The sequence below is a fragment of the Phoxinus phoxinus genome (genome assembly GCF_949152265.1).
Source record: "Phoxinus phoxinus genome assembly, chromosome: 19".
Taxonomy (NCBI): domain Eukaryota; kingdom Metazoa; phylum Chordata; class Actinopteri; order Cypriniformes; family Leuciscidae; genus Phoxinus; species Phoxinus phoxinus.
Window position 1 is genome coordinate 27550119 of NC_136894.1, and position 24731 is coordinate 27574849.

The 24731-nt window shown below is 37.4% G+C and overlaps 1 protein-coding gene across 10 annotated transcripts in view; it reads left to right on the forward strand.

The window, feature by feature from the left end:
• Nucleotides 1-24564, forward strand: part of col9a1c (collagen, type IX, alpha 1c) — a 65722-nt gene extending 41158 nt beyond the window's left edge. For 9 of the 10 annotated variants that reach the window (XM_079590713.1, XM_079590711.1, XM_079590712.1 and 6 more), the window contains 36 exons: nt 2242-2313; nt 3281-3410; nt 6698-7094; nt 8380-8460; nt 9067-9084; nt 9593-9685; nt 10070-10105; nt 10616-10687; nt 11025-11069; nt 11316-11351; nt 11572-11595; nt 11690-11743; nt 12123-12194; nt 13413-13454; nt 13838-13894; nt 14139-14192; nt 14299-14352; nt 14472-14525; nt 14829-14882; nt 16197-16250; nt 16376-16429; nt 16554-16607; nt 16833-16886; nt 17108-17152; nt 17250-17303; nt 17392-17445; nt 17600-17653; nt 17997-18068; nt 18159-18194; nt 18315-18359; nt 18458-18490; nt 19673-19819; nt 19927-19981; nt 20962-21156; nt 23658-23735; nt 23897-24564. In XM_079590713.1, coding sequence (XP_079446839.1) covers nt 2242-2313; nt 3281-3410; nt 6698-7094; nt 8380-8460; nt 9067-9084; nt 9593-9685; nt 10070-10105; nt 10616-10687; nt 11025-11069; nt 11316-11351; nt 11572-11595; nt 11690-11743; nt 12123-12194; nt 13413-13454; nt 13838-13894; nt 14139-14192; nt 14299-14352; nt 14472-14525; nt 14829-14882; nt 16197-16250; nt 16376-16429; nt 16554-16607; nt 16833-16886; nt 17108-17152; nt 17250-17303; nt 17392-17445; nt 17600-17653; nt 17997-18068; nt 18159-18194; nt 18315-18359; nt 18458-18490; nt 19673-19819; nt 19927-19981; nt 20962-21156; nt 23658-23735; nt 23897-24096 — 2729 coding nt within the window. In that variant the 3' untranslated portion in view covers nt 24097-24564. The remainder of the gene's footprint in view (nt 1-2241; nt 2314-3280; nt 3411-6697; nt 7095-8379; nt 8461-9066; nt 9085-9592; nt 9686-10069; nt 10106-10615; nt 10688-11024; nt 11070-11315; nt 11352-11571; nt 11596-11689; nt 11744-12122; nt 12195-13412; nt 13455-13837; nt 13895-14138; nt 14193-14298; nt 14353-14471; nt 14526-14828; nt 14883-16196; nt 16251-16375; nt 16430-16553; nt 16608-16832; nt 16887-17107; nt 17153-17249; nt 17304-17391; nt 17446-17599; nt 17654-17996; nt 18069-18158; nt 18195-18314; nt 18360-18457; nt 18491-19672; nt 19820-19926; nt 19982-20961; nt 21157-23657; nt 23736-23896) is intronic. The other variant, XM_079590720.1, reaches the window with a different exon arrangement.
• Nucleotides 24565-24731: the final 167 nt, after the last annotated feature.

Genomic DNA, 24731 nt, shown 5'->3' on the forward strand with positions numbered 1-24731 from the left:
TGAACCTCATTGGTTCTTGCTGAAGCTCAAACGTGCTGCGTAACACGAGAATGAACCTCATTGGTTCTTGCTGAAGCTCAAACGTGCTGCGTAACACGAGAATGAACCTCATTGGCTCTTGCTGAAGCTTAAACGTGCTGCGTAACACAAGAATGAACCTCATTGGTTCTTGCTGAAGCTCAAACGTGCTGCGTAACACAAGAATGAACCTCATTGGTCCTTACTGAAGCTCAAACGTGCTGCGTAACACAAGAATGAACCTCATTGGTCCTTACTGAAGCTCAAACGTGCTGCGTAACACAAGAATGAACCTCATTGGTCCTTACTGAAGCTCAAACGTGCTGCGTTACACACGAATTTGTGATGGTTTGGAGGAGCATGAAGGATCATTTTCACACATAAATTGGCACCAGAGTCCAGACCTTAAATTCACTGAGAGTCTTTGGGATGTGCTGGAGGAGACTTCACAGAGTGCTGAACTCTTGCATTGTCAATACAAGATCTTGTCCAAAAATGTATATTTTAAGAATGTATATTTTAAGAATGTAAGAATGTATATTCTTATGTAATTTCCATCAAGAGGTGCATCAATATGTGGATATAGTAGATGAATAGGAGCACCAAGTATTTATTATACAACACTGCAGCGATTTAAGTCTTGTCATGTGACATTACACTACACATCATTTGGTGTATGATTTATTTTTGAAAGAATATGCACTCAGAAATTACCAGTGCATTTTACAAATAATTTAAAAGTTACACATTGAATTAAACATCAAAATGGCAATTTTGTAAAAAGTAGAAAGACTTAAGTAGTATTTTTTTTGTTGGAAAACATACTTCAGTAACCTTCCTTTTATTTACAACTTTTTGAAATAAAATATTTTTTTTACAGTGTTCAGTTGTGATGGGTTTGACATCAGTGTGTGGTCCACAATGAATCACTGTGCCACCGTAAGCATGTCTGCAGGCACGTATAAACGTGTGCGAGAGAGTGCGGCTTCATTCTCGGCTTTGTCCCTCATTTGCACTAATGGGTGGTTTTAAAATGACACGAGAGGATATGAGGGTTTAAAGCGCTCTCACGCGGCTCTGTGCCCGGATGAACAGCACTGTAAAAACACAGGGAAATGCCTTTTTTTTACTATGGTACCTCTCGCTCCTGCCTGCTTATTTCAGGCTTTCAAGAAGTTCCAGATGTCAGTGTGTCTGTTCAGACTGTTCTTCTGTTAAAGCGCTGCGTCAGCAGATGAAGCCCTCCAGCTCCCCATGCGGTTATTTCATGATTTCCAGCACTGCAGTTTTGGTCTCAGAGCCAAACTTAAACCCTTATAAAACCACTGTGGTGGTACCTGATGGTAATACTGTGGTACTTTTTCAATATTATCACAGTATCGTCCTAAATCCATGATGAATGCCCCAAAACATGGTCATATCATGGTATGTTTCTGACCGGGCTTTAGGGAAGTGATCAAATATGTTTCAAAAAACGAAATTAACAAATTTTAGCCTACGTTTTGGGCATTTTGGTAGCATTTTTTTACAATCTTTTTTAGATCACAGAATAGTGGAACCACACTAAACAAATATTTTAGCATTCTAAATAGGTTGTATTTAACATACAATTTATACATATGAAGAACGGTGCTAAAACAACAGATCAAGTCCATTCTAAAGATATTTTAAGTGCATCTGTCAAACGGTGAGCTATAGAAAGAAACAGGGTTGATATTCTCCATCAGAGGGTCTAATGTTCAGGAGGTAAACTGTCCTTGTGATAGATGGAGTGACACATTTGTTTTCCCATCGTGCACTTACATTAGATTAATACAAATGAGCACAGATGACTATGTCTGTCAGTCATCTGACCTTATAAAAGCTGTCCTGCAGGCCCACACATGTACACTTAAGTCCATAATTCCAGAAAGTGCTTCCCCACTGTAATTACGACAAATTGATCACATCTTATGCTCAGCGGTGCACATATGGCCTTTAAATGATGCTGCTGCAAATTAGAAAATACATTTGTTTATTGTACTTCTATTTACTTTCGTAGCAAGGTGTGTGTGTATATATATATTATATATGTACATAATTAGTATTTAATAATAGTATTTTTATTTTGTAAAGGGTGAAGGGTGAATGTCACTTTTTACAATCAGAGCATATTTATTCTCTGGTGAAATGTTACCGCAGAAAGGCCTGGCACAACACTCATGTCACTTATGAATTTTTCAGAGCTGGATTTGAACAGATTAGATGGCGACACGGTGTGCCCAACCATGAAGAATGGACAAGATGACCTTCCAGGTAAAATAGAGCCCCTGTGAGAAAACATGCTGTGAACTGTGTGCATTCATTGCAGACTCTTTGGGATTGTATGTTATGCTGTAAATCCAGTGTATGACAAAAAATGATCTAAAAGAGGCCCAGCTCCTTTAGTAAAAATAATGATCTGCATAATAGAGCACTTTTCATGAACGTTAGCATAGATATTTAACCACCATCCTTTATGCATGATTATCGATAAAGAATCCTCTTTGCTCAGACGTTGTTTACCTATAAATAGCCTTAAGTAGGACATGCACCGGCACAAAGCTGTTCGTTTCATTAGGTAAAGATGCTGAAGCTGATAGTCACCTTGTTTCAAGACATTTTTAGATCTCAAATGAGGCAAATAAAACTTTCGTCTCTGGCCGGCCAATTTCTGCAGTGGAAACACTTCTAGCTCAGCAAGATCTTAATTGGTTGCGACTCCTTCGCTTTTAACAAATAATGCGGAGGGTGCAACCTCAAATCACTAACATGTGCTGCTCTGTGCACAGGCTGGAAACCGGGAGTAAGCAAGTTACAAACGCATTTACTGAAGCAAACAGATGTAGAGAGACCTACTGGATGTTTCTGGTGCATATTAATGCATTTACCGGCATTATATTATTTATTGCATGAATTTGTCACAAATGCTAATGGAAATTTTATCATAATTGGATCTAATCTGGATCAAATGAGATTATTGTAAGAATAAAATGCTTTGTATATAATTAATACACAATTAATTATGATTTTATTTTAATTATTTTAATCGCATTTTATTTTCGGTTTCCTTTTTTCCAGAAATTATTAGGTTTTATTTATTTTTTTAAATGTGTGTGTGTGATCTAAAATCCAAAGTCTGATTTTCCTGATTTCCCACATAGAGACATGATATATGTGTCTATAGAGAGCTTGAAATGTCTACTTTTAAATGAACCGATTCGATTGCATTTGTGTGTGGCAGGATTTGATCTGATCACACAGTTTCAGTTGGATGTCATCCCGATGAAGGGCGTCAGAAAGGTAGAAGGTTCCACACCCCTCCAGGTGGCGTACAGACTCGACAAAGAGGCTAACTTCCAGATCCCAACCAGGTAACTATAACTAAACCTGACCACTATGTGCACAAACACACATACACACTGGGGATGTCTTTATGTGCAAAAACACACATAAATAATGTACAACAACAACAAAAATGACACTCTTATCAATATATGCATGAGTGCACTACATAAACCAAAGCTAAATATGTTGTTTACTGTATGCACACACACACATAACAGTGTGGGCATCTGTGATCTTTGTTTCAGGTGTTGCATTATTACAGGTCAGAGACAGGTGTTATCACCCTCTGAACAGCTTCTAATAATGCACAAACTAACTTGTCTGAACCCATGTGGATCCGCTTGAGCAAAACGCTGCATACCCAGACGCCCCATCACGCTGACATACGAATACACGTTTCAGCTGGTGGAATATATATATAATGTTTATTTTTTATTTTTTTTAAGTAGTACCGGTAATAGTATTTAAGGGTAACTAAACCCTAAAACAACTTTTTTTAGTTGATGGTCTGTAAGTCTGGGGCTTTATTAATGCTGCTCATGGATTCAAGTAATTCTTTTGACATTTGGGTATAAAGTGTTTTAATTCTACAATATATGGTGTAAAAATATCCGAGTGCTGCCCTCTTCAGGTTGAACGGTGGCTACTGCAGTTGAATTCTCCTATTGGCAGTTGTGGTACCCTGTGATGTAAGAGGGTACCAGCTAACCACGCCCTTGCCTACAGAGAGACCTGTCTCAGGTGCACGCCCCCCCTCCACTGGGCTCTGCCCACTTTTCCAGGATTTTTCAAATATTGCCAGTGGGTGGAGTCAGGCTCTGACCAGGGGTTTAGTTACCCTTTAAGATATGTTATGTGTTTCGCTGATAACTGAAAAGAGGCCTAGAGAATATATATAAGTTATTATAAATAATTTGTATGCTTTAAAGAGCATGAATTTTATAATAAACTTTGAAGAGGGAACTGGTAAACATCAGTAATAACTTTGTGAAAAAGTACACTTTAGCATTCTTAGCCATACTTATTACAGAAATGATCCGCTCATGATGGGGGAGGAGAGAGAGTGAGCCAATCAGCAGTAGGGGCGTGCCCACTCATGATGGGGAGGAGAGACAATGAGCCAATCAGTAGCAGGGGGCGTGTCCACTCATGATGGGGGAGGAGAGACAATGAGCCAATCAGTAGCAGGGGGCGTGTCCCCTCATGATGGGGGAGGAGAGAGAGTGAGCAACAGGGAGATTTGAAGAAAGACTGAAAAAAGAGAGATGGCTGAGAGACATTACAAAAGAGAAAATGTCAGAGGAATATCACTGTAAAAAGAAGGGTTGTGATCAGGCAAGAGCTTTAAAGCTTGTCATCTTCCGGAAATAAGTTTTTTGCTGGATGGGATGTCTGTAAATGCTTGGATTTATGGAAACTTGCTACAAAGGGTAGTATCAATACACAAAAACTGTGCTGTAACAAGGAGACCCTATGTAACTGACACTACCAACTTATTAAATGAACTCTCAGCCTGTCTTTGAAGTGCTGATATCTATTTGGGAATTAAATTAAATGGGAGAAAGGGGTTTCTTGAGACTGAGATTATTCCGAACAGTGGCCCTCATTTATTTTATTAGCCAACAGGAAACTCCATATATTTATGGCCTCGCCATGATCCATTTACAAGCTGGTTAAAGGCCGCTGCAGCTTCATCCGTAAGAACATCTCCCGCAGAGCACCTCTGCCTGTTAAAACGCCACACGGGGTCGAGCCCAGAGAGGGTGCGTGTAAAACCAGACTAGGTAATTGATTCTCAGATGGTGTGTGTTGTTCACAAACCGCCTGCAGCTCGGGATCTGATTCTTTAACACACTGCTATGAAAGCCAGCACCGTCCCTTTGAAATAACTCACGGACGACACACATGCTTTGAAGATGAAAGTGCACTTCGCTCTGATCTGTTTGTTATTCATAATTTTATCTCAGAACAACTTGAAGCCGAGCTGTGTGTATAATGCAGGGCTATTCCCTTGATGATCAGACAATAATGGAGGTGGATTACTATTCTTAGAGTAATACATCCCATTCATAAATAGATGTGCTTTATAACAAGAACGTAACTTCATTATGAATTTGCAGAAGTACTTTCTGTTTAACAAACCTACCAATGCAACATTATAGTTTAAAATGCAAGCTTTTACAGTGCAATTCTTAAAAGAAGTTAAACAATTTTACCTGCCATCAGTTTTTAAAACTTTGAAAATACGCATTAGAATGTTCTTAAAGCTACACTGTGTAGGAATTACTCCCATCTAGCGGTGAAATTGTATATATTATGACTACCAACTTTCTAGACCCTCCCATTCCAAGGGCGTTTTAACTCTACGGTGGCCGTATTATTTCAAATCTGCCGGCAGTCGTGAGTAATCTCACCCTCACATTCGTCACGGTGTCACTGAGTGTAAAAACGCGAAAGGCGAAGCTAGAATTTCCAGGTATGTCCCTCTTGGGCTAATGTATTTTCACAATGAGCGACTCACTCGTATGTATTAAAAATAGCAGATTCTATGCATACGAGAATACTTAATTAGTTGGTAGAAGTAATTATACATTAATGAGCACATATCATTTTGAAAGAACAAAGTGTTTTTTGCTAAAAAAAAACTTAAAAAAAATTACACAGTGTAGCTTTAATGCAAAATGCACCATTTCATGTATTTTTTTCTGTTTTATTTTATTATTTTATTTTATTTAAATAAATTAAAATTTTTAATCAATTTAATTAAATTTTTTATTCAATTTAATATATATATATATATATATATTTACATTTTATTTAATTAAAATAATAATAATAATATTTTTTTATACAGCTTAACTAAAACCACCCACCCACAGGCCACAGCTCAATATTCTTATAGAGTAAATTATATATTTAAACATTTAAAACAGGCTTCAAATGTTTGAATATATACATTTTCCAACAATTTCTATTAAATTAATCACTAGAATGTTTTTAACACAAATGTATCATTTCAAATGGCCCTTTATTGTGTTTTTCCACTTTCACTAAAGCCACTTTCCCTCAGACCATACCTCAATATCAATATAGATTAAAATAAATATTTAAAACTTTAAAGTGGGCTTCTAAACCTTTTTTTATATAATGGGTAACTTTCATTTGCTTTGTCCTAACCATGATATAACAGATACACACTGTATCTAACGGCACTGACGGATCTTAGTTGCCTTCTGCAATCCATTTGTGATAAAAAAGCAATCTGTATCAAGGAACATATATTTAATAAATATCCGTATTTGTTTCCCTCCAGGCTGAACTTTCCAAGGGGCTTCCCGGATGAGTATTCCTTCATGACCACCTTCCGCATGATCAAGAACACCGTGAACAAGGCGTGGAACATCTGGCAGGTGGTGGATGAAGACGGCTTGAAGCAGGCTGGCATGCGGCTCAATGGAGACCAGCAGGCCCTGGAGTTCTTCCTCACCACGATGGAAGGAGACGTCCAGACCGTCACCTTTCCGGGCCTCTCCGTGCTCTTCAACACTAAATGGCACAAGGTGATGGTTGGCGTGGAGAAGGAGCTGGTGACGCTGTACGTGGACTGTCACCCGGTGGACCAGAAGCCCATCAAGAGGAAAGGCTATGTCAACACAGAGGGAGACACTCTCATCGGAAGACTGGATTCTGATCCCAACACCTCTGTAGTGGTGAGAGCAGCGTTTCGTCAGTAGTGCTGTTTTCCCTTTCACAAGAAATTACACATGAAGAATTGATGTATTTATTTATTCATTCACTCTTTTGACAGATATGTTTAGAATGGACAGTCTTGTGATGAATTGCATATAGATTTAGATTATATAAAAAAATAAATTGCATTGGCTATTCAAGTATTTATTACTAATAATAATATTATGTTGTTGTTATTGTTGATAATTAGACTAATTTATTCATTAGGAAACTTTTTTATTTTTACATTTTTTACATATTTTGACATAATATGAATTTCATGTATGTAGAAATTCATTGCATTGGCCAACAAAACATAAACAAAAAATATGGTAACACTGTATTTTAGTGTGCTTGTTACATGTAGTAACTTATTAATATAATAATATGTAAACACTATAATAATAGCTAATTATTTATGTATAATTACGTGCAACTATCCCTAAACCAAACCCTGATCCTATAGTAAGTAGATTTAGTTAATTAAATCTGTACCTACCGTAAATATATATTTACACTGTAACAAGGACACCTTAAATTAAAATGTAACCGAAAATACCTCTAATATCATTGTGTTCAGAATATATACTTTCAAGGTTAAGATGTTAAGATTTGATTTAGCTTTGATATTAATAATTGAAATGGCATTTTAAATAGCTAACAAAGACTTTTAAACATTTTAAACTAATATTGAAAATGCCTGGAAGGGTTAATTCAGTTGTTTTGGTCTCTACTGTATTTGATGAATGTTACCGTCACCCCGCACCTGCCAAATCCATCACATCCTGTTACAGTCTCTACCTGTGATAAATGTGACTGTCACACACACTGTCTGATGAGTGTTACTGCCAGATTACTGAACCTCAGCACCTTGTCACTTCCTGTCCAAAGCACAGATAAAAACAAGTCTGATAATGCTCTCAGTCACATCTTACAGTGATATATATGTAAATCAGTTTTGTATATTTAGTCCAGTTGCGTTAGACTTTCATTTTGACGGACAGGGTCATACAAATTCTGTAATAATCTATTATTACCTGTCATTTTAATTTAATAATAAGATGACATTTCATAGCTTTTGTATTCATTCACATTTTCATTTTTAATCGCAAATTTACAGGACGAGCATATAGTTACGCATTTATTTATTTATGAAGAGAACAAGCAGATGAACAGAGACTGTGCTGTTTAACACCTCACGAAGCAGATTGTTCTTGTAGTTACCGTGCAAATAAAGCAGTAACGTGGTTGTTTTATGTTTTCCAGTTTGAGTTGCAGTGGATGCTGATTCACTGTGACCCAAAGAGAGCTCAGAGAGAGAGCTGTACGGAACTTCCTCTGACTGAGGTATGCTTTCATCACTTCCTGCTTTGTCTTAAATGAGAAACGGACCAATCACGGTCACTTTTTTAACAACTTAAATATGGATAAATCAAGTCGGTTACCTTCTGAAAGGCTGAAAGTTGGTTTGGCTGCTTTTTTACCCTCATCAGCAAGCCTCCAAAACTGGATGCAAAGACCATCAAACCACCTTAAGCTGGTTAAAGATGGTTTTAAGCAGTAAACGGCCAATACAATTGTACAATTTAAGACTTTAATCACAATTTTGAATAAGTTATTATCAATAGGATTACTCTCATTCTAATATTCGCATTGCATAACCAAGGTACAACCTTAAAAATATCGAGTTTATTGCTATGGCAGACTGGAAACGCTAGTTGCCTCAACATCTCACTTCGCCACTTAACGATTGACGTCAATGTCGACATTCACGCATTTGCTTTGTTTTTTGACGAGTTGGCCGGCGGGGCGCTATCGTAGGCCGCATGTTGTGGCGCCATCTACAGGTGTGCTTTCTCTTTTTGGTGAAGGGGTTTCACTTTCACTAACTCTGCAATAATCTTAATTCTCTCTCTCTCTCTCTGTCTCTCTCTCTCTGTCTCGCTTCTTCAGATGTTTGCCAATGCTGAGGTATTTACTTTGTTTTTCTTTCATTTACCATTATTATTTTTTAGCAAATAATCTACTACAATGCTTTGTTGCTGAAGTGACTCATTGCTACCTGCTATACTTACTGCAATCCACAAAACATGACCCGGAACAGCTTTTATGTATTTATATATGAGATTATTAACACCACAAGGTATATAATGTGATATTTTATTAAGACATTTCATTGTAATTTCACGAAACCATCCTTGAAAGAATACGGTTACTTTCTAAATGTCCTTGGCTCGCTTGAAGCTTAAGCTAATAAAGAGAAGCTGGCGGCAGAGAGATAATGATTTACATTTGATTCTTTATTGTGTTAAATTTAAAAAAAATTAGGTCTCTGAGAGAGAGATTATTTGCAGCCTTTCCAGTTATTGATTTTGTTTAATGAAACATAATTATTTGTGACCAAAGCAAGGATTCTAAAACCTCTCATGTTTACGTTTACTCATCGTTTTCCTTCTTTTACTCCTTCAACACTTTACAGCCGGACCCCAAGCCAATCCCCGGTCCCGCCGGCCCTGAGGGTCCTGAGGGGCCTCGTGGACCCCAAGGAGAAGATGGCAGAGACGGGAGAGACGTATGTCTTTCTGTTCAATATAAACATGACTACTGTAAATGAAAGCAAGATACACTACAGGCAATTTTGAGATTTTGGGCCATTTGGCTTTTCATAACATGTTTTTTAGACTAGTGGAAAGAAATCCTAACACAAAGTGTTTATTTTCTTGTACTTTGTCTGTTTGTGTCTGTAGATTTAAATTAATATGCATATATTTAGAGGCTTTTTTCAGTTTATACAAGATTATTTTCCTAAATAATACTTTTGACAATTGACACAAGTTGAGTTATAAAAAGGGAGATACATTAGAGATTTTCTTACTGTATGTCAACATATCTGTCCTGTCTCACTGACTGCTTAGCACCTAGTGTCCTTTTCTCATTTTCTTCTTCTGTTCTTCAGGGAATTCCAGGCACCCCGGGAACCCCTGGAGCTCCGGTAAGTATGAAACATTGAAGAAACATCTTCATCTCCAACATCTTCAGGGAGACATTGTTCTAAAAGTTAGTCCTAGAGTTCTAGTATATAAACTTCTTCAGACTAAAATGAAAACTTAGCGTCCATTTAGTAAGATTGAATATCGCCTTTATTGAACTTGACCGCTATACCCATTAAAACAGAGCACCAATTTTTGTATTATAACTCCTAATGAGAAAATGCATTTACAGGCTGCCAGATCCAAAACACAGCCAATAAATCCAGCTTCCTGTGTCAATATCTATTTAGGGAAAGCGTGGTTGAATTGCACCATCATCTGGTGTGTCATAAATAGGTGAAATGCTGCTCAGAGCTGACTCTGGTCCTATCAGATGAGGACAGATGCATAGAGGCGTCGCTAATTCTGTTAGAATAGACCCACCGCGCTCCGCCATATCTTAGCAACAGCTGCAGTCGATGCTGAATGGTGATACACCTGTTTTTATCTTTCTGTGTGTGTGTGTGTCGTAGGGCAGTAAAGGAGACCGAGGCGAGGTTGGACTGCCAGGACAGAGGGGACTGCAGGGGGTCCCAGGACTATTGGTTAGTATTGAGACCGTAATAACACAACCTAAACGAGACGATAACACTTTCCAATAAAGTTCTATTTGGTAATATTAGTTAACTGCATTAGTTAACACAAATTAACAATGAATAGTTGTACTTTTATTAACGAACGTTATAAAATAAATACTATCACAAACATATTGCTCATTATAAATATGTTAATGCGATGGGACCTTATTGCAAAGAGTTTCCAATGAGACGATCAATAACGTGTAATCAGTTTCACAGCCGCACACAAACTGTTTTATTTCATTGTGCTACTGCTAAATGAATCACTTTGATGTTAATTGGTTCTCTTTATATGTGTGTGTAGGGACCAATGGGCCCCATGGGGCCACGAGGACCAGTGGGAGAAAGAGTAAGAGACCTCAGAATGACCCCTTAAATGAACTGTCTGTTTGAATTCACATTCATTTCCTGCAGGTTTTCACGATTCCACGATTACGGAACACAGCGCAAAATCAATAACATTTTCTCAGATTCTTCATAATTCGCTATTTACCTGCAAAATAAATAGCAAAATATTCATAAAATGCATGAAATTCTCATGGGACTGTGAATTCATGTCATTATGCTAAAATTTGTTTTTTTGGGGGGGTTGTAGGGTCTTCCTGGTTTCCCTGGATCTGCCGGACCCCCGGTAAGTCTTTTCCTCGGTTTGGAAAGCAAGTGCTTCACTGTTAAATGCTAAATGTTTTTATGATGTTGACGTGTTCTATTGACATTGTATTGTTATATCATTGTTTTCTTGTGTTTTTGATTATTTTCTTTGCAAAAATGACTGTAACATGTTTTTTAGACAAATTATGTATTTTGAAGGTTTGACTTATTCTGTTGTTGTTGTTTTCTTCTTCTTCTAGGGATCAGAGACTGTTGGGCCTCCAGTATGTAAAAATAAATTGGTTTTACTGTATTAGTGTCACTCCCATCTTTTAATTTCACATTTACACTTCTTAATGCTATTTTCCACTCATGCAGGGACCCCCAGGGAAGCCTGGTATTCCAGGAGATGAGGGAAACATCGGACCAGAGGTCGGAATTATTTTCAAAGTGTTACGCAGTGCATTAATACTAAGGCATCTTAATATAGCTAAATTGTTAAGGCTGCTCAAAATTCTGTGTTGTGCCACATAAAAGCCTGACTGAATTATGCCTGCTCTGACCCACTTCAGCCCTATATCAAAGTATACTATTATAATTGCTGTGTAAATGCATTCATGCCACCTTTAAGCTGCATTACAGTCTGTGTAAAGACACCTAAATGCCATTTCAGAAGCGCTTCTGTGCCACCTTTGCAGTATAAAATTGGCATTACATATCGGTTTTTATACATAATGTAGCTCTTGTTGTCATCGCTTTATTGATTGTCTCTGTTACCAGAATATAAATTCCCTTTATGATATGTTTCCAGGGTCCTCCTGGACCAAGAGGAGGACTTGGGGTCCCAGGACCACCAGGCCCACCAGGAGCTCCAGGACCAGCAGTAAGACCGGCTTCTACCATTGACATATTTCATAAGTTTAGCAAATTTACAACTTTCAAGCAACGTATTCTGTAATTGGCTTAATTTAGTTTAGTGTACATTAAAATTAAAACTCTACCATTGAGTTTTCTGGTTATGAGTTTATGTCGGTCTCACTGTTTTTAGTTTTTGTTTTGAATTTTCAATTTCATTGAATTTTAATCTAGAAACTTGTAGATATTCATATAAAATGTACAGTTAAAATACAGAAAATTATTGTTTAAACTGAACTAAAACAGTTAACAATTAACTTATTGACTATAAATGTATTAATACAAAATGTATTTAATTAATTAATAAAATAAATCTGTAACACAAGATAAAATGAAAATCTGTAACACAAGAAAAAATGTAAATCTGTAACACAAGATAAAATCAAAATCTGTAACACAAGATAAAATTAAAAAAATATAACGCAAGACAAAATGAAAATCTGTAATACAAGATAAAATGAAAATCTGTAACACAAGATTAAATGAAAATCTGTAACACAAGATTAAATGTAAATCTGTAACACAAGATAAAATTAAAATCTGTAACACAAGATTAAATGAAAATCTGTAACACAAGATTAAATGAAAATCTGTAACACAAGATAAAATGAAAATCTGTAACACAAGATAAAATGAAAATCTAACGCAAGACAAAATGAAAATCTGTAACACAAGATAAAATGAAAATCTGTAAAACAAGATTAAATGAAAATCTGTAACACAAGATAAAATGAAAATCTGTAACGCCTAATTTGCATTAGACTATATTTACAATTACATTACTGCATTACAAATGTCCTTAATTTCATCAACTTTTAGCAGTACATTAGCATTACCAAACCAAACATATACTGTAGGCTACTTACAGATACAAAACAAATTTGGGTTCAAATTTGTCTCTTGAAGTTTTTAAATGACACAAAGAACTCTTAAAGCCGTCGGCTATCTGTTATACACTGTAATTCACTTTTTGTCTTTATACATCCTAAGACTTTTTGTCCCTGCTTTTAACCCTTACTGTAATTGGTTCAGGTGACTTCTGTTGGCTTTCAGAGGGTTTAGAACGAATGCAGAGCTTTCACACAGATCTGTCCTGAACGCTGTAACCTTTGAGGATTTGAAAAGGGGCTTTGTTTAAGTGTGTGTCTGAATCTAAACTACGCTGGTGTCCTTCTGCTGTCCGTAGGGGCCACAAGGTGCTGGGAACCCTGAGGGAAGTGGGGAGACTGTGAGTGCTTGTTAGATTTTAACATTCACGCTTCACATGGACACACATAACCTACACATCACTGATCAGTATTCAAGAATTGTTCTGGCAAAGGCCTAGAACACAAAAAGATACAGCATGCAACATATAGAACTTGGAAAATATGTCAACGTGCACTATATTTGCTCTATAATTCATCATCGGCTCGTGAAAATGCAGCTAAGGTTTTTTAAGAGTTGACAATCGGCTGCAGTGTCTGTTATGCTCCCTCGTCTTCAATCTTCAGTGCTCCTTTTGCATGTCTCTGGTGAGCTACAGGCTGGTTGTGTGTTATTCTTCACTTCCTGTCTGACCCCGCAGCATGAACAGACCTGATGCGTTTGTGTGTCTCATTTTGTTAGCAGTGCCAGACAACATGCCCATCTGGACCACAGGGATTGCCTGGTCTGCCAGGGATGAAGGTGAGTCCATACCCCTAAGTAATACACTTTGGCACGTAACACATCTGTGCTTGTGCTCCAGACATGAATCATTCCTCTAACCATGCGTCTTGTTGAGGAGAAATTAATGATTGTGGCACAAAGATGAAATATGTTGTCCGAAGTAGCTGTACATCCGTTTGCTCACTAAAGAGCGTTTCTTTGGCCAAACACCAACTACTTTTCAAATGAATGAAGGTGTCATTAAATTGAATCTCTCTGCCAGGGACATCGTGGTCTTCCAGGGGTGGACGGTGTGCTCGGTATCCAGGGTGAAAAGGTAAGAGTGCTTCTTAAGACACGGCTATAGACAAGATTGATTAAGATCAAGATTGACTCTTCAGATTGATTCATCAGCAAACACTCATTTTCTTCTTTATTTACAGGGAGAGCGAGGGACCGCTGGAGAGTCAGGTCCTGCTGGACGTGCAGGAGATGATGTATGAAGACTTTGTTCATTCGTTGTAGGCTTAGATGCGTTCAACTTTTTAATATTATCTGCCACCACAAGAATATCTCTTGGACACATTGTCATAGTTTTTACTCAAATTCCCTGCAGGGTCAGCGAGGTCCTATCGGATTCCCTGGACCTCATGGCGATAAAGGAGATCGGGTAAGACTTAAAACATCTTCTTCGTCAGCATCAGATGAGGAAAGAGCAAGAAACCAGAGGAACGCTTGCGGAGCAATATCCTCCAGCCCGATCAATGCATGAAATAATCATTACATTTGTTTAAAGCTCAATAAAGCCAATCAAAGAACATCTGCAGTGATTGTACAGATCAAAACTGCTCTGTGAGCATAATGTATGCACATATTTTAGGCCTGTGTGATGAAATGTTGAAGAAATGTTGTTCATCCAGCTGAGCACAATGAACTTTGGTAAAGTTTTAGCCTGTCTGTTTCATGTCTGCAGGGTCCTCCTGGATTCAACGGGATCCCAGGACCCACCGGACCACCAGGATCCCCAGTACGTGAGCAGTATTTCACAGATTTTCTTTTTCAGATCAATCAATTATACACTGTCGCTCTGAACTGAAGTCTGGCATCAAAGTACAGATGATTTATGTCTTTATCTGATATTTATGAGAAAAGACTGTTCAGCAAGCTAGTCTAGTGGAAATGGAGCTCAGGTTATGGGATATAAAGCAAGATTTTAAGATGATATCAAGTTATTTTAGGGAGGTAGGGGACAGTCCCGTGGCATCACGAGTGCATAAATGAGTTAAATAAATACTAAACTAAAAATAATATTTATTATATAAATATTTATTGTAAATAATATAATAATTTATATTGTATATAATAAATTAACAAATTTAATAAATACATTTTCAGCATTACTAAGTGTAAATAGCATCGATCGCTGCCTCAAATGTATGCTAAGTAAAAATAGCAGTATTTTCGGAAACACTTTATTTCGATGGTCCACTTTCGACATTCTACTAACTATAAGTAACTTTGCAACATGTCAACTAACTCTCATTAGAGTATGAGTAAATATCTGCTAACTCTTTATTACGATGCTCCCCCAACAGACATTCTACTGACTATAAGTAACTTTGCACCTACATGTCAACTTATTCAACTAACCCGAACGCCTACAGTAACACCTAACCTGACAGTCTACTGATACTCTAGTGAGAGTTAATTGACATGTAGTTGCAAAGTTGCTTATAGTTAGTAGAATGTCTAAAGTGGACCATCAAAATAAATTGTAAATGTATGTAAGTGTAAATAGTAATTAGATGCTTTTTTTACTTAGGGCAAATAGTGGCAGATACTATTTGCACCTCAGTGTATTGTAGTATATTATATCATAAATGGATGCAGCTTTATTGGGACATTACTGTCTCTAAAGCCCACCCCTACACCTAACCTTAACTCTACCCATTAAATACTATATTCCAGCTATTCTATACCCGTTATGCTCTTTATTTATGCTTTTCGAATATTTTTGAGCATATATGTGATGGGAAATGGGAGAAGAATAAGTTTGGTAAAAGGTGGATTCAAACTCGGGTTGGCCAAGTCAAAAGCTAACGCCGCCCGCCTTATCAATCCTGTTACCAGCAGGATTTATTGGGTCATTTCGTCTGGCCCAATCAGATAATGGTGGGCGGAGTTAGTGTAAATAGCCTCTGCCAACAACGTGGACTTTGTACATTTAAAGTTAAAGCTTTGTCAGGATTCAGCAAATTTGTCAACTAACAGTTATTTTGTACAGATAATGAATTCTATATTGAGTTTAGTGAAATAAATGAATATTTATGTGTCTTAACAGGGTGTTGAAGGCATCAGAGGGCGACAGGGACATCTTGGGCCTAAAGGAGATGATGTGAGTTATTGCTGTCCGTATGATATACCCTACTCAAGAACACTATGAGTTGAGCAGCAATCAGCAACAAAAAACATTTAAAGGTACCTGGTTTCTTTCTGACGAATCATTATGTGTTGTTTTAGGGTGCGATCGGAGCGCCGGGAGAGAAAGGAGCTGCGGGTGCGAAGGGTGACACTGTGAGTGACGGATTGATCAGTTCTCAGTAGATTTATGCTCAAAATGATAATAATTATGTACTGAAAGAGTTACTTGAAATGTCTACGATCACTTTAATGATGAGGAAGAGGATGTTATGTGTAGGGCGAGCCAGGAAAGCATGGATCTGATGGAGCATCCGGAGTTTCAGGAGAGAAGGTGAGTTATGATGATGATTCAATGGTTTATGATGATTCAAAATTCATGGAAAAACATTTCCATTTATACCTGCTACGCTGCATGCATATCCAGGTTTTATGATGCTGTATTTGACCTTTTTTGATCATTAAAGTTGATTGAATCACAAATTGATGATTCTTAAATCTGGCTCGTTCAATGATAAAAACGCAGGAAGATTTTGAGATGTTGCTGTCTGCTTGACAGGGAGACCCAGGTCTGCCCGGAGCCCTTGGTGTCAGAGGCATTGTGGGAATTCCAGTGAGTTCATCAGTTAATGTATATTTATGTGCATGTGCGCAGTGCTGGGTAGTGACTGATTATATTTCATCTGGATTATGTAATCAGATTCCAAAAACTATATACTTGTTATTGGATTATATTATTATATTATGTACTGTATATTAAAGCTATCGAATGACATTTTGCACATTATAATTTGTAATCTGTGACCTTGATTTAACAATGCATCTCAAATGTAGGGTTTGCCAGGAAAACAGGGACTCGTGGGGCCTGCAGGCCAAAAGGTAAACATCATTTACATAAAAAATTATATATGCTGAATCTCATTTAAATTTTAAAACAGTGATGCCTTAGCACGCAATTACACTCGTTCTATTACAGGGTGATGTTGGTGTTGTAGGACCGACTGGTCCAGTTGGGCTTCCTGGTAAAGATGTGAGTATTATGTTGTTGTTGTTGTTTTTTTGCACTTGTAAGCATGTTTTTTTTAATGATTTATAATCATGTTAATGTTATATTTTAGGGAGCACTTGGACCAGCAGGAGAAGATGGAACTCCAGGAGCCAAAGGATCCACTGTAATAAAAACACAATTCAAAAATACATACAGTACAAACATCTTTTTTATATATATATTTTGCTTTGTTGCACACCATTCTGTCCTGAGATAACAATTCATTGATAATTTGTTGAAAAATGTATCCAATTAATCAACAAACTTTTTCTCTTCAGGGTGAAACGGGAAAACAGGGTCCAGTCGGCTCAACGGGGCCGCAGGGAATCCAGGTGGGTTGGACACGGACCCGTTGGTTTGATTATGGATCTTAATGGCTGTGTTCCAATATGCATACTTATTCTATGCAGTAAACCTATGTATTTAGCTGGAGATGGCAAAGACAGTACATTTGAGCAAGTTTTATGTTAGTGTGCAAAAAAAAAAAAAAAGTGTATTGATAGATACTAACCTTTGTTGCATACGTTTGCATGTAAATCCAAGCATTAGCAATTAGTATAATTAATTACAGTATATGTGTGACTAGTAATAAAAGGACATTATTAGGTGAAGCGCTGTACAATTATACATTGTTATTCATACAGTATTTCATTATTATTTTGACTACTTCCGCAGGGAGATAAAGGTGACCAAGGACTCATGGGTCCCCGTGGAATCAAGGGTCACACGGGTCATAAAGGAGACCAGGTGTGATCATTGTTTATTGTAATAATCATAACAGAGTGCCTTATTAATGTCCGCTGTATGTGATCATGTCATTTTTTTCTGTTCTTTCAGGGTCCAATGGGTCCCGTCGGTCCCAAAGGAAGTGAGGTAAATTAAAATGCCCTAGTCGAACTATGCACTCAGTGACCGTATTAAATACCTGCTGCTTCCTGCACTCGAACACTGTGTCATTTTACACTAATATCTTTCTCTCTCTTCATTCTACAGGGAGATCCAGGTGTTACGGGAGAACCAGGCGTGAAGGGTGATCAGGTTCGCCATATTTATAGCAGCATACCCAGTCACTCCCACTAATTATGGTTTTCCAGTATGTGTACAGTAGTGTGATGGTTTTTAATAATGGTTTACAGGGGCCTCCGGGTAGTACTGGAATCAAGGGAGAGGTAAGTGTGCCACTTAAACATTAATTGAAAGCGTATTGCAGAAGAACAAACAAAAATTTTATTTTCAAATCTAAATATTTATATATAAAATTAATCAATAAAATGAAATATGTAATCATATTTTTTATAATAAATCATAAAATAAAATAACATTAAATTATTGTATGTGTGTATATATATACAGTGCTATGCATAAGTTTAGACACCCATGCTAAAGTTGACTAAAAAGAGGAATAAAAAATCATATTTTGGAAATTGAACTTAATGCCTTAATTTAAAAAAATAGGAAAAATCCAACCTTTAACGACACCAATTTTCTTTGCGAATGAATAATGTATCGTAAATAAATAAATGTTCTTCCTTAAAATACAGGGTGCATAAGTTTGGACACCCCTATGTTAAATTCCCATAGAGGCAGGCAGATTTTTATTTTTAAAGGCCAGTTACTATATGGATCCAGGATACTCTGCATCCTGATAAAGTTCCCTTTGGCCTCTGGAATCAAAATATCCCCACATCATCACACACACTTCACCATACCTAGAGATTGGCATGGAGTACTTTCCATAAGATCATCTCTCAATGCAAATCAAACCAGCTGTTAGGCTAACTGAAATAAAACCATGCCAATCTCCAGGTATGGTGAAGGGTGTGTGATGATGTGGGGATATTTTATTTCCAGAGGCCAAGGGAACTTTATCAGGATGCAGAGTATCCTGGATCCATATAGTAACTGGCCTTTAAAAATAAAAATCTGCCTGCCTCTATGGGAATTTAACATAGGGGTGTCCAAACTTATGCACCCTGTATTTTAAGGAAGAACATTTATTTATTTACGATACATTATTCATTCACAAAGAAAATTGGTGTCGTTAAAGGTTGGATTTTTCCTATTTTTTTAAATTAAGGCATTAAGTTCAATTTCCAAAAGATGATTTTTTATTCCTCTTTTTAGTCAACTTTAGCATGGGTGTCTAAACTTATGCATAGCACTGTATATATATATATATATATATATATATATATATATATATATATATATATATATATATAAACGTTTTTGTATATAAATATGAATAAAAATAAATAAAAAACTAAACTTACCACAAACTTAACACTTTTCCTTCAGAATGATGAATTCTTGCATGTTTGTTTTTCTTCTCATTCTTTGTATTATCTAAGCGTGGAGAGAAAGGCCAGAGAGGAGCTACAGGAGCTGATGGTCGTCCAGGACAGCCAGGCCATGAGGGTCTGACGGGACCCCAGGGAGCCAGAGGTCTGGAGGGGGAACGGGGCCTAACAGGATCCCCTGGTCCCAGAGGTCTACCTGTCAGTACATTGCTTTATGACATTGTTCAATTTCATCTTTGACTGGACAGTACGTTGCTTTCTGTGCAGTCGTTGCTGATGTTTTTGTAAAAATGTGTTTTCAAAAGGGGCCCAAGACGAATGACGAGAAGATCCGTGAGATTTGTTCAGTTATTGTTGAAGGTACGACATCTTTTATTAGTTATTAATGTCACCATGAAATTTAAAATAGTATATTCTTATTTTTAAAAATTCATGAATTTTTCATTCATGTGCCCTCGTAATCTTTTATCAAAATAACTTGCATCAACATCTCTTCTCTTCTCTTCTCTTCTCTTCTCTTCTCTTCTCTTCTCTTCTCTTCTCTTCTCTTCTCTTCTCTTCTCTTCTCTTCTCTTCTCTTCTCTTCTCTGATGACGTGTTCAATGGTACGAGGGCGGGGCAACCTGCCACTCAAATGAGAGCGACCAATAGCAAACCACATCTATCCAAACAATTACTGACAGACAAAATCAATTCCCACCCTACATTTTTTCTTGTAAGAGAAGCTGTTTCAGGGGCTGTTTACACAACAACGATTTCAGCTAAAAAGGGCAAACTTTTTATGCGTTTTGGCTGTTCATTTCCATGACAACAGCGTTTTGGCGGCCTGAAAACACAAACTTTTAAAAACGGGTTTCAAAGTGCAAGCTTTTGAAAACGATACCGTTAGTGTCTGTGTAAACTACGAAAACGTGAATTTGTGAAAACGGTGACGTAATGCGTAGTGTTGCTTTACAAAGTAACATCGCCAATACAGCATTTTCAGTCGTTTTTGCAGATCTGTGTGAACGGGGATCGTTTTGACAATGGTGTCGTATGTACACGAAAAATGCAAAGGAATTTTTACTTGTTAAAAGTTTTTCGTGTAAACGTACCCTCAGCACTTCACGGATGCCCATTCCAGTTCCTTAAGATCTATCTTCCTGCAAAGCTCAGATCCAACCCTGATCAAGCACACCTGATCCAGCTAATTCAGCTTCAGGAGCACTTGATAGTTACAGACAGTGTGTTGGAGGTAGATCTCCAGGAACAGGATTGGGCACCCCTGATCTACATCATTTTGTATTTTTCTTTATAAATGGCAATTTTACTGTAATGTTACACTGTATTGTACCAAACAGAACATTTAGATGCCTACAAGAAGGAACTAGCCAAGAAACCTCTGGCCATTGGAGCCCCTGGAAGTCCAGGACTCGTGGGACCAGCTGGACCGCCGGGACCAGCAGGCCCTGCCGGAGAAGCCGGACCCAGAGGACTTATGGGCCACAAGGGGCCTCAAGGATACTATGGCCTTCCTGGGAAACCAGGAGTCAAAGGTACCATTGATTTTACTCGCTACTTATGATATTTCCAAACCATGTATCACTCTTTCAAAGAGTGCTCTGAATTAAAGCTAAGCTCTTGAGGATGCAGTGTGCCTTTGATCCGCAAACATCTTTTGTCTTTTATCGACTATGAATTCTCAAGATCAGACACTCGTAACTATGAAATATTGTGTTCAGCTGCATCATGCAAATTACATTTACCTTCAAGAAATCAAGGATTTCACAGCAAAAATACCCTTTTGTATTAGTGGTGTAACGGATCACTAAACTCACGGATTGGATAATGTGTTTTGTTGTTTGATTAACATTAATGACATAGACAGCAGCAGATTTCTATAGGCTGCTGTCACTTTAAGACCTAATGAACTGATCCAATATAATGATACACATCCGATTTCTTTCCCAATGGTTTACGTTCACTTAAGACACAACTGTGTTTACGAGAATACTTGCCGAGACTGGTATTTTGACATAATTTTGTGTGTGTAAAGGAGCGAAAGGAGACATGAATGAGGAATCAATTCGGTGTTCGCACGCGATCTGAAATGCGCCTCTCTCTGTGTGTGTGCGCACTTCATGTGTGTGTGGCTGTAGGCCTACTCACAGATAACACAGCGCGATCGAGTTCTCTTTCGCCTCTTATTGTGCTTGAATGGTTTAAAATCGCTTAAAACATCGGCAAATGACAAACTTTCACTCTATGATGGTTAAACTTAGCAGTTAATCCGCGAATTGCATGTGTGCCAAAACCGTACCAACTGCAATCCGGCAACAGAAGGCATTTAGATTGTGTACAACAGGTTTTTCAGCAAAGTTTGATCATGTTGACAATTTAGAGGCCTTAGAAATGTGCATATTAATATGATACAGTACAAAAAATGCTGGGTTGTTTTAACCCAATTTTGTATCAAATATGGACAAACCCAAACGTTAGATCAAAAATGCAATTTAAAAACCCAATCTCTGGGTTTGTCCATATTTGACCCAAAATTGGGTTAAAACAACCCAGCATTTTTTAGTGTGGGCTTTATCGGCTTAACACTTACAAATCATTCAGACAACTCACCAATTTTAAAAAAGAGTTGGTGAACACATTGTAAATAGCCTCTTTAGTGATCCACATCATGCTAATTTTAGTGCTTGCTAAAATTCCTTAATGTGCACAGCTGTATACATCTGGAGGAGTCAGCCGTTTTGATGCTATTTCAAAGATGGATTTTGGCTTTGAATTTACAGGCTAAAACTGCGAGCTCACATTGATTTCCATCAGTCCTTCAAGGGTAACGGCCTCCAGAATGGGAAGCGGTGCAGTTGTTTTGCTGTTGTACAGTGTGTGCTGTCTGCGCTAATTGCCAGCGAGCCGACGAGGAATGCTACGCTTGCTAATGAGACAGAGATTGAGAAGCAATAACAGGATGATTAGAAAAGCCCCAGACTGCATCTCAATCTTCCTCTTATTTTTGCAGAACCTCGGGGGATATCAACATGATTATTGAAGTTTATTAATGCATCTCCAGAGGAAAATGTTCTAGCATTCTGTGAAAAATGATGCCTAGCAGGGATTTTTGACAGTATTAATGTCAGAAGTCTCACAGAGGTTCTGCAGACCCTTATAACAGCTTAAAATAGATAGAGTGATCGAATACTCCTGATTCATAGCACTATTAAAACTACACTATTACCACCCAGACAACGTCGGTTCATGTTGGTATAAGCAGTACTTGTCTATGTACATGTTCTAATGGGCATTTGACAAATTATCAATTAATTTCATTAATCATTTTACAGATTATCACTTTGCAATTTTTTAACATCTTGTAACAAAAGTTTCACTTTTTTTTTTCTTTGAAAGAAATCTATTTTATTTAGCAAGGATGCATAAAATGTATCAAAAGTGACAGTAAAGTTTTTTTTAAAACTATTTTAAATAAATGCTGCTTCTGTTCATTAAAGAATCCTGAATAAATGTGTCAGTTTCAACAAAAATATGAAACCGCAATATTTTCATCATTGATAATCAGAAATGTTTCTTGAGCATATTAGAAAGATTTCTGAAGCATCATGTGACACTGAAGACTGGAGTAAAATCAGCAAATTCAGCTTTGATCACAGGCCTAAATTACATTTTAAAATATATTAAAATAGAAAACTTATAATATTTATTATTTCTGGTTTTACTGTATTTTTTATCAAATAAATGCAGTCTTAGTGAGCAGAACAAGACTTCTTTCAAAAACATTAAAGCATGTTACCAAAATTATCCCAAACTTTTAATTGTTAGTGTAATTAAAAGTACCATGTATACATGAATATGACAAAAAATCAGTACTATCATAATATTATCTGGTTCTAATTATGAATATCTGACCTTTTTTTTTTTAAAGCAATTTGAATATTGAATTGCATATTAATTGTATTATATAAATGTCTATAAAGTGATAATGTGACCGATTCTATTATCTAATGCGTTTTATGTGTATGCACTTGTGTAGGTGATGCGGGACTAAAAGGGGACAAGGGAGATAATGGAATTGGAATTCCAGGAATGCATGGAGAACCCGGACCTCAAGGTACAAAATGCTAAACCTCAACCATTCCAAAAGCTACAGATATTTTAGACTGGTACTAACTGTTGATAGTTCTATATAGGGATTCGATATTTAGACTGTACTATATTTTGTAGTCCCATTTTCAATAGCCATCCTTATCAAGTCTGATTTCATTACAACAGGAGCAGCCGGCAAGCCTGGCATCGGCAAGGACGGTGCAGATGGAGCCAGAGGAGAGGCCGGTGTCCCCGGGACCCCAGGAACCCCTGGAGTCAGAGGAACCCCGGGTCCTCCTGGGCTTTGTGATCCTTCAAACTGCTACAGGCCTCAACCTCTTTACCTGGTTGGCGGGAAGAAGTCCGTCAACGTCAAGGGTCCGTGAGCAGAAACATAGAAACCTTCATCACGTCATCATCAAGAACAGTTCCAGTCCATTTCCGACAAACTTGAAGAGACTTCAGACGGCGAGTTAAGCAAACGTGACCGATGTATAGAGACATACAGATGAAGCTCCTGATGGTGCTTCCAGTTCACAGGGTTTATTGTTGTACCTTGTACATAAACTAGAAGAAAATGTTTGTTCTTTCAGATGCTTTACAGTAAATTGCAGATAAATTAATTGATGTTTCATTTCTTGGGCCACAAACCGGTAAATATCAATGGTGAAGTCATTTTTTGGACCTCTACATGCCATACGATTGCATTTCTGCGTGTATTTTTCAAATATTTCTCATAAAATGTGATTGTAAAGACCAATGTTAGACATGGTGCCAGACATTAAGCTACGCCAACAGAACGACAGTGATCCGACAACAGGGCAGCTTGAAATAAAAGCTTTACGCCACCATGCTACCTGCGGTTCATTTGTTCATGAAAATCGCTTCCTGTCAAACCTGTAGATAAGATCCCATTCATTTTCACAGAATATGTATTTCTCAGAAGAGAACTGTACTTTTAGATGGACTGATTATATTTACAATATTGCCTTAAAAAGCTTTTAGTACTTCTATACAGCAG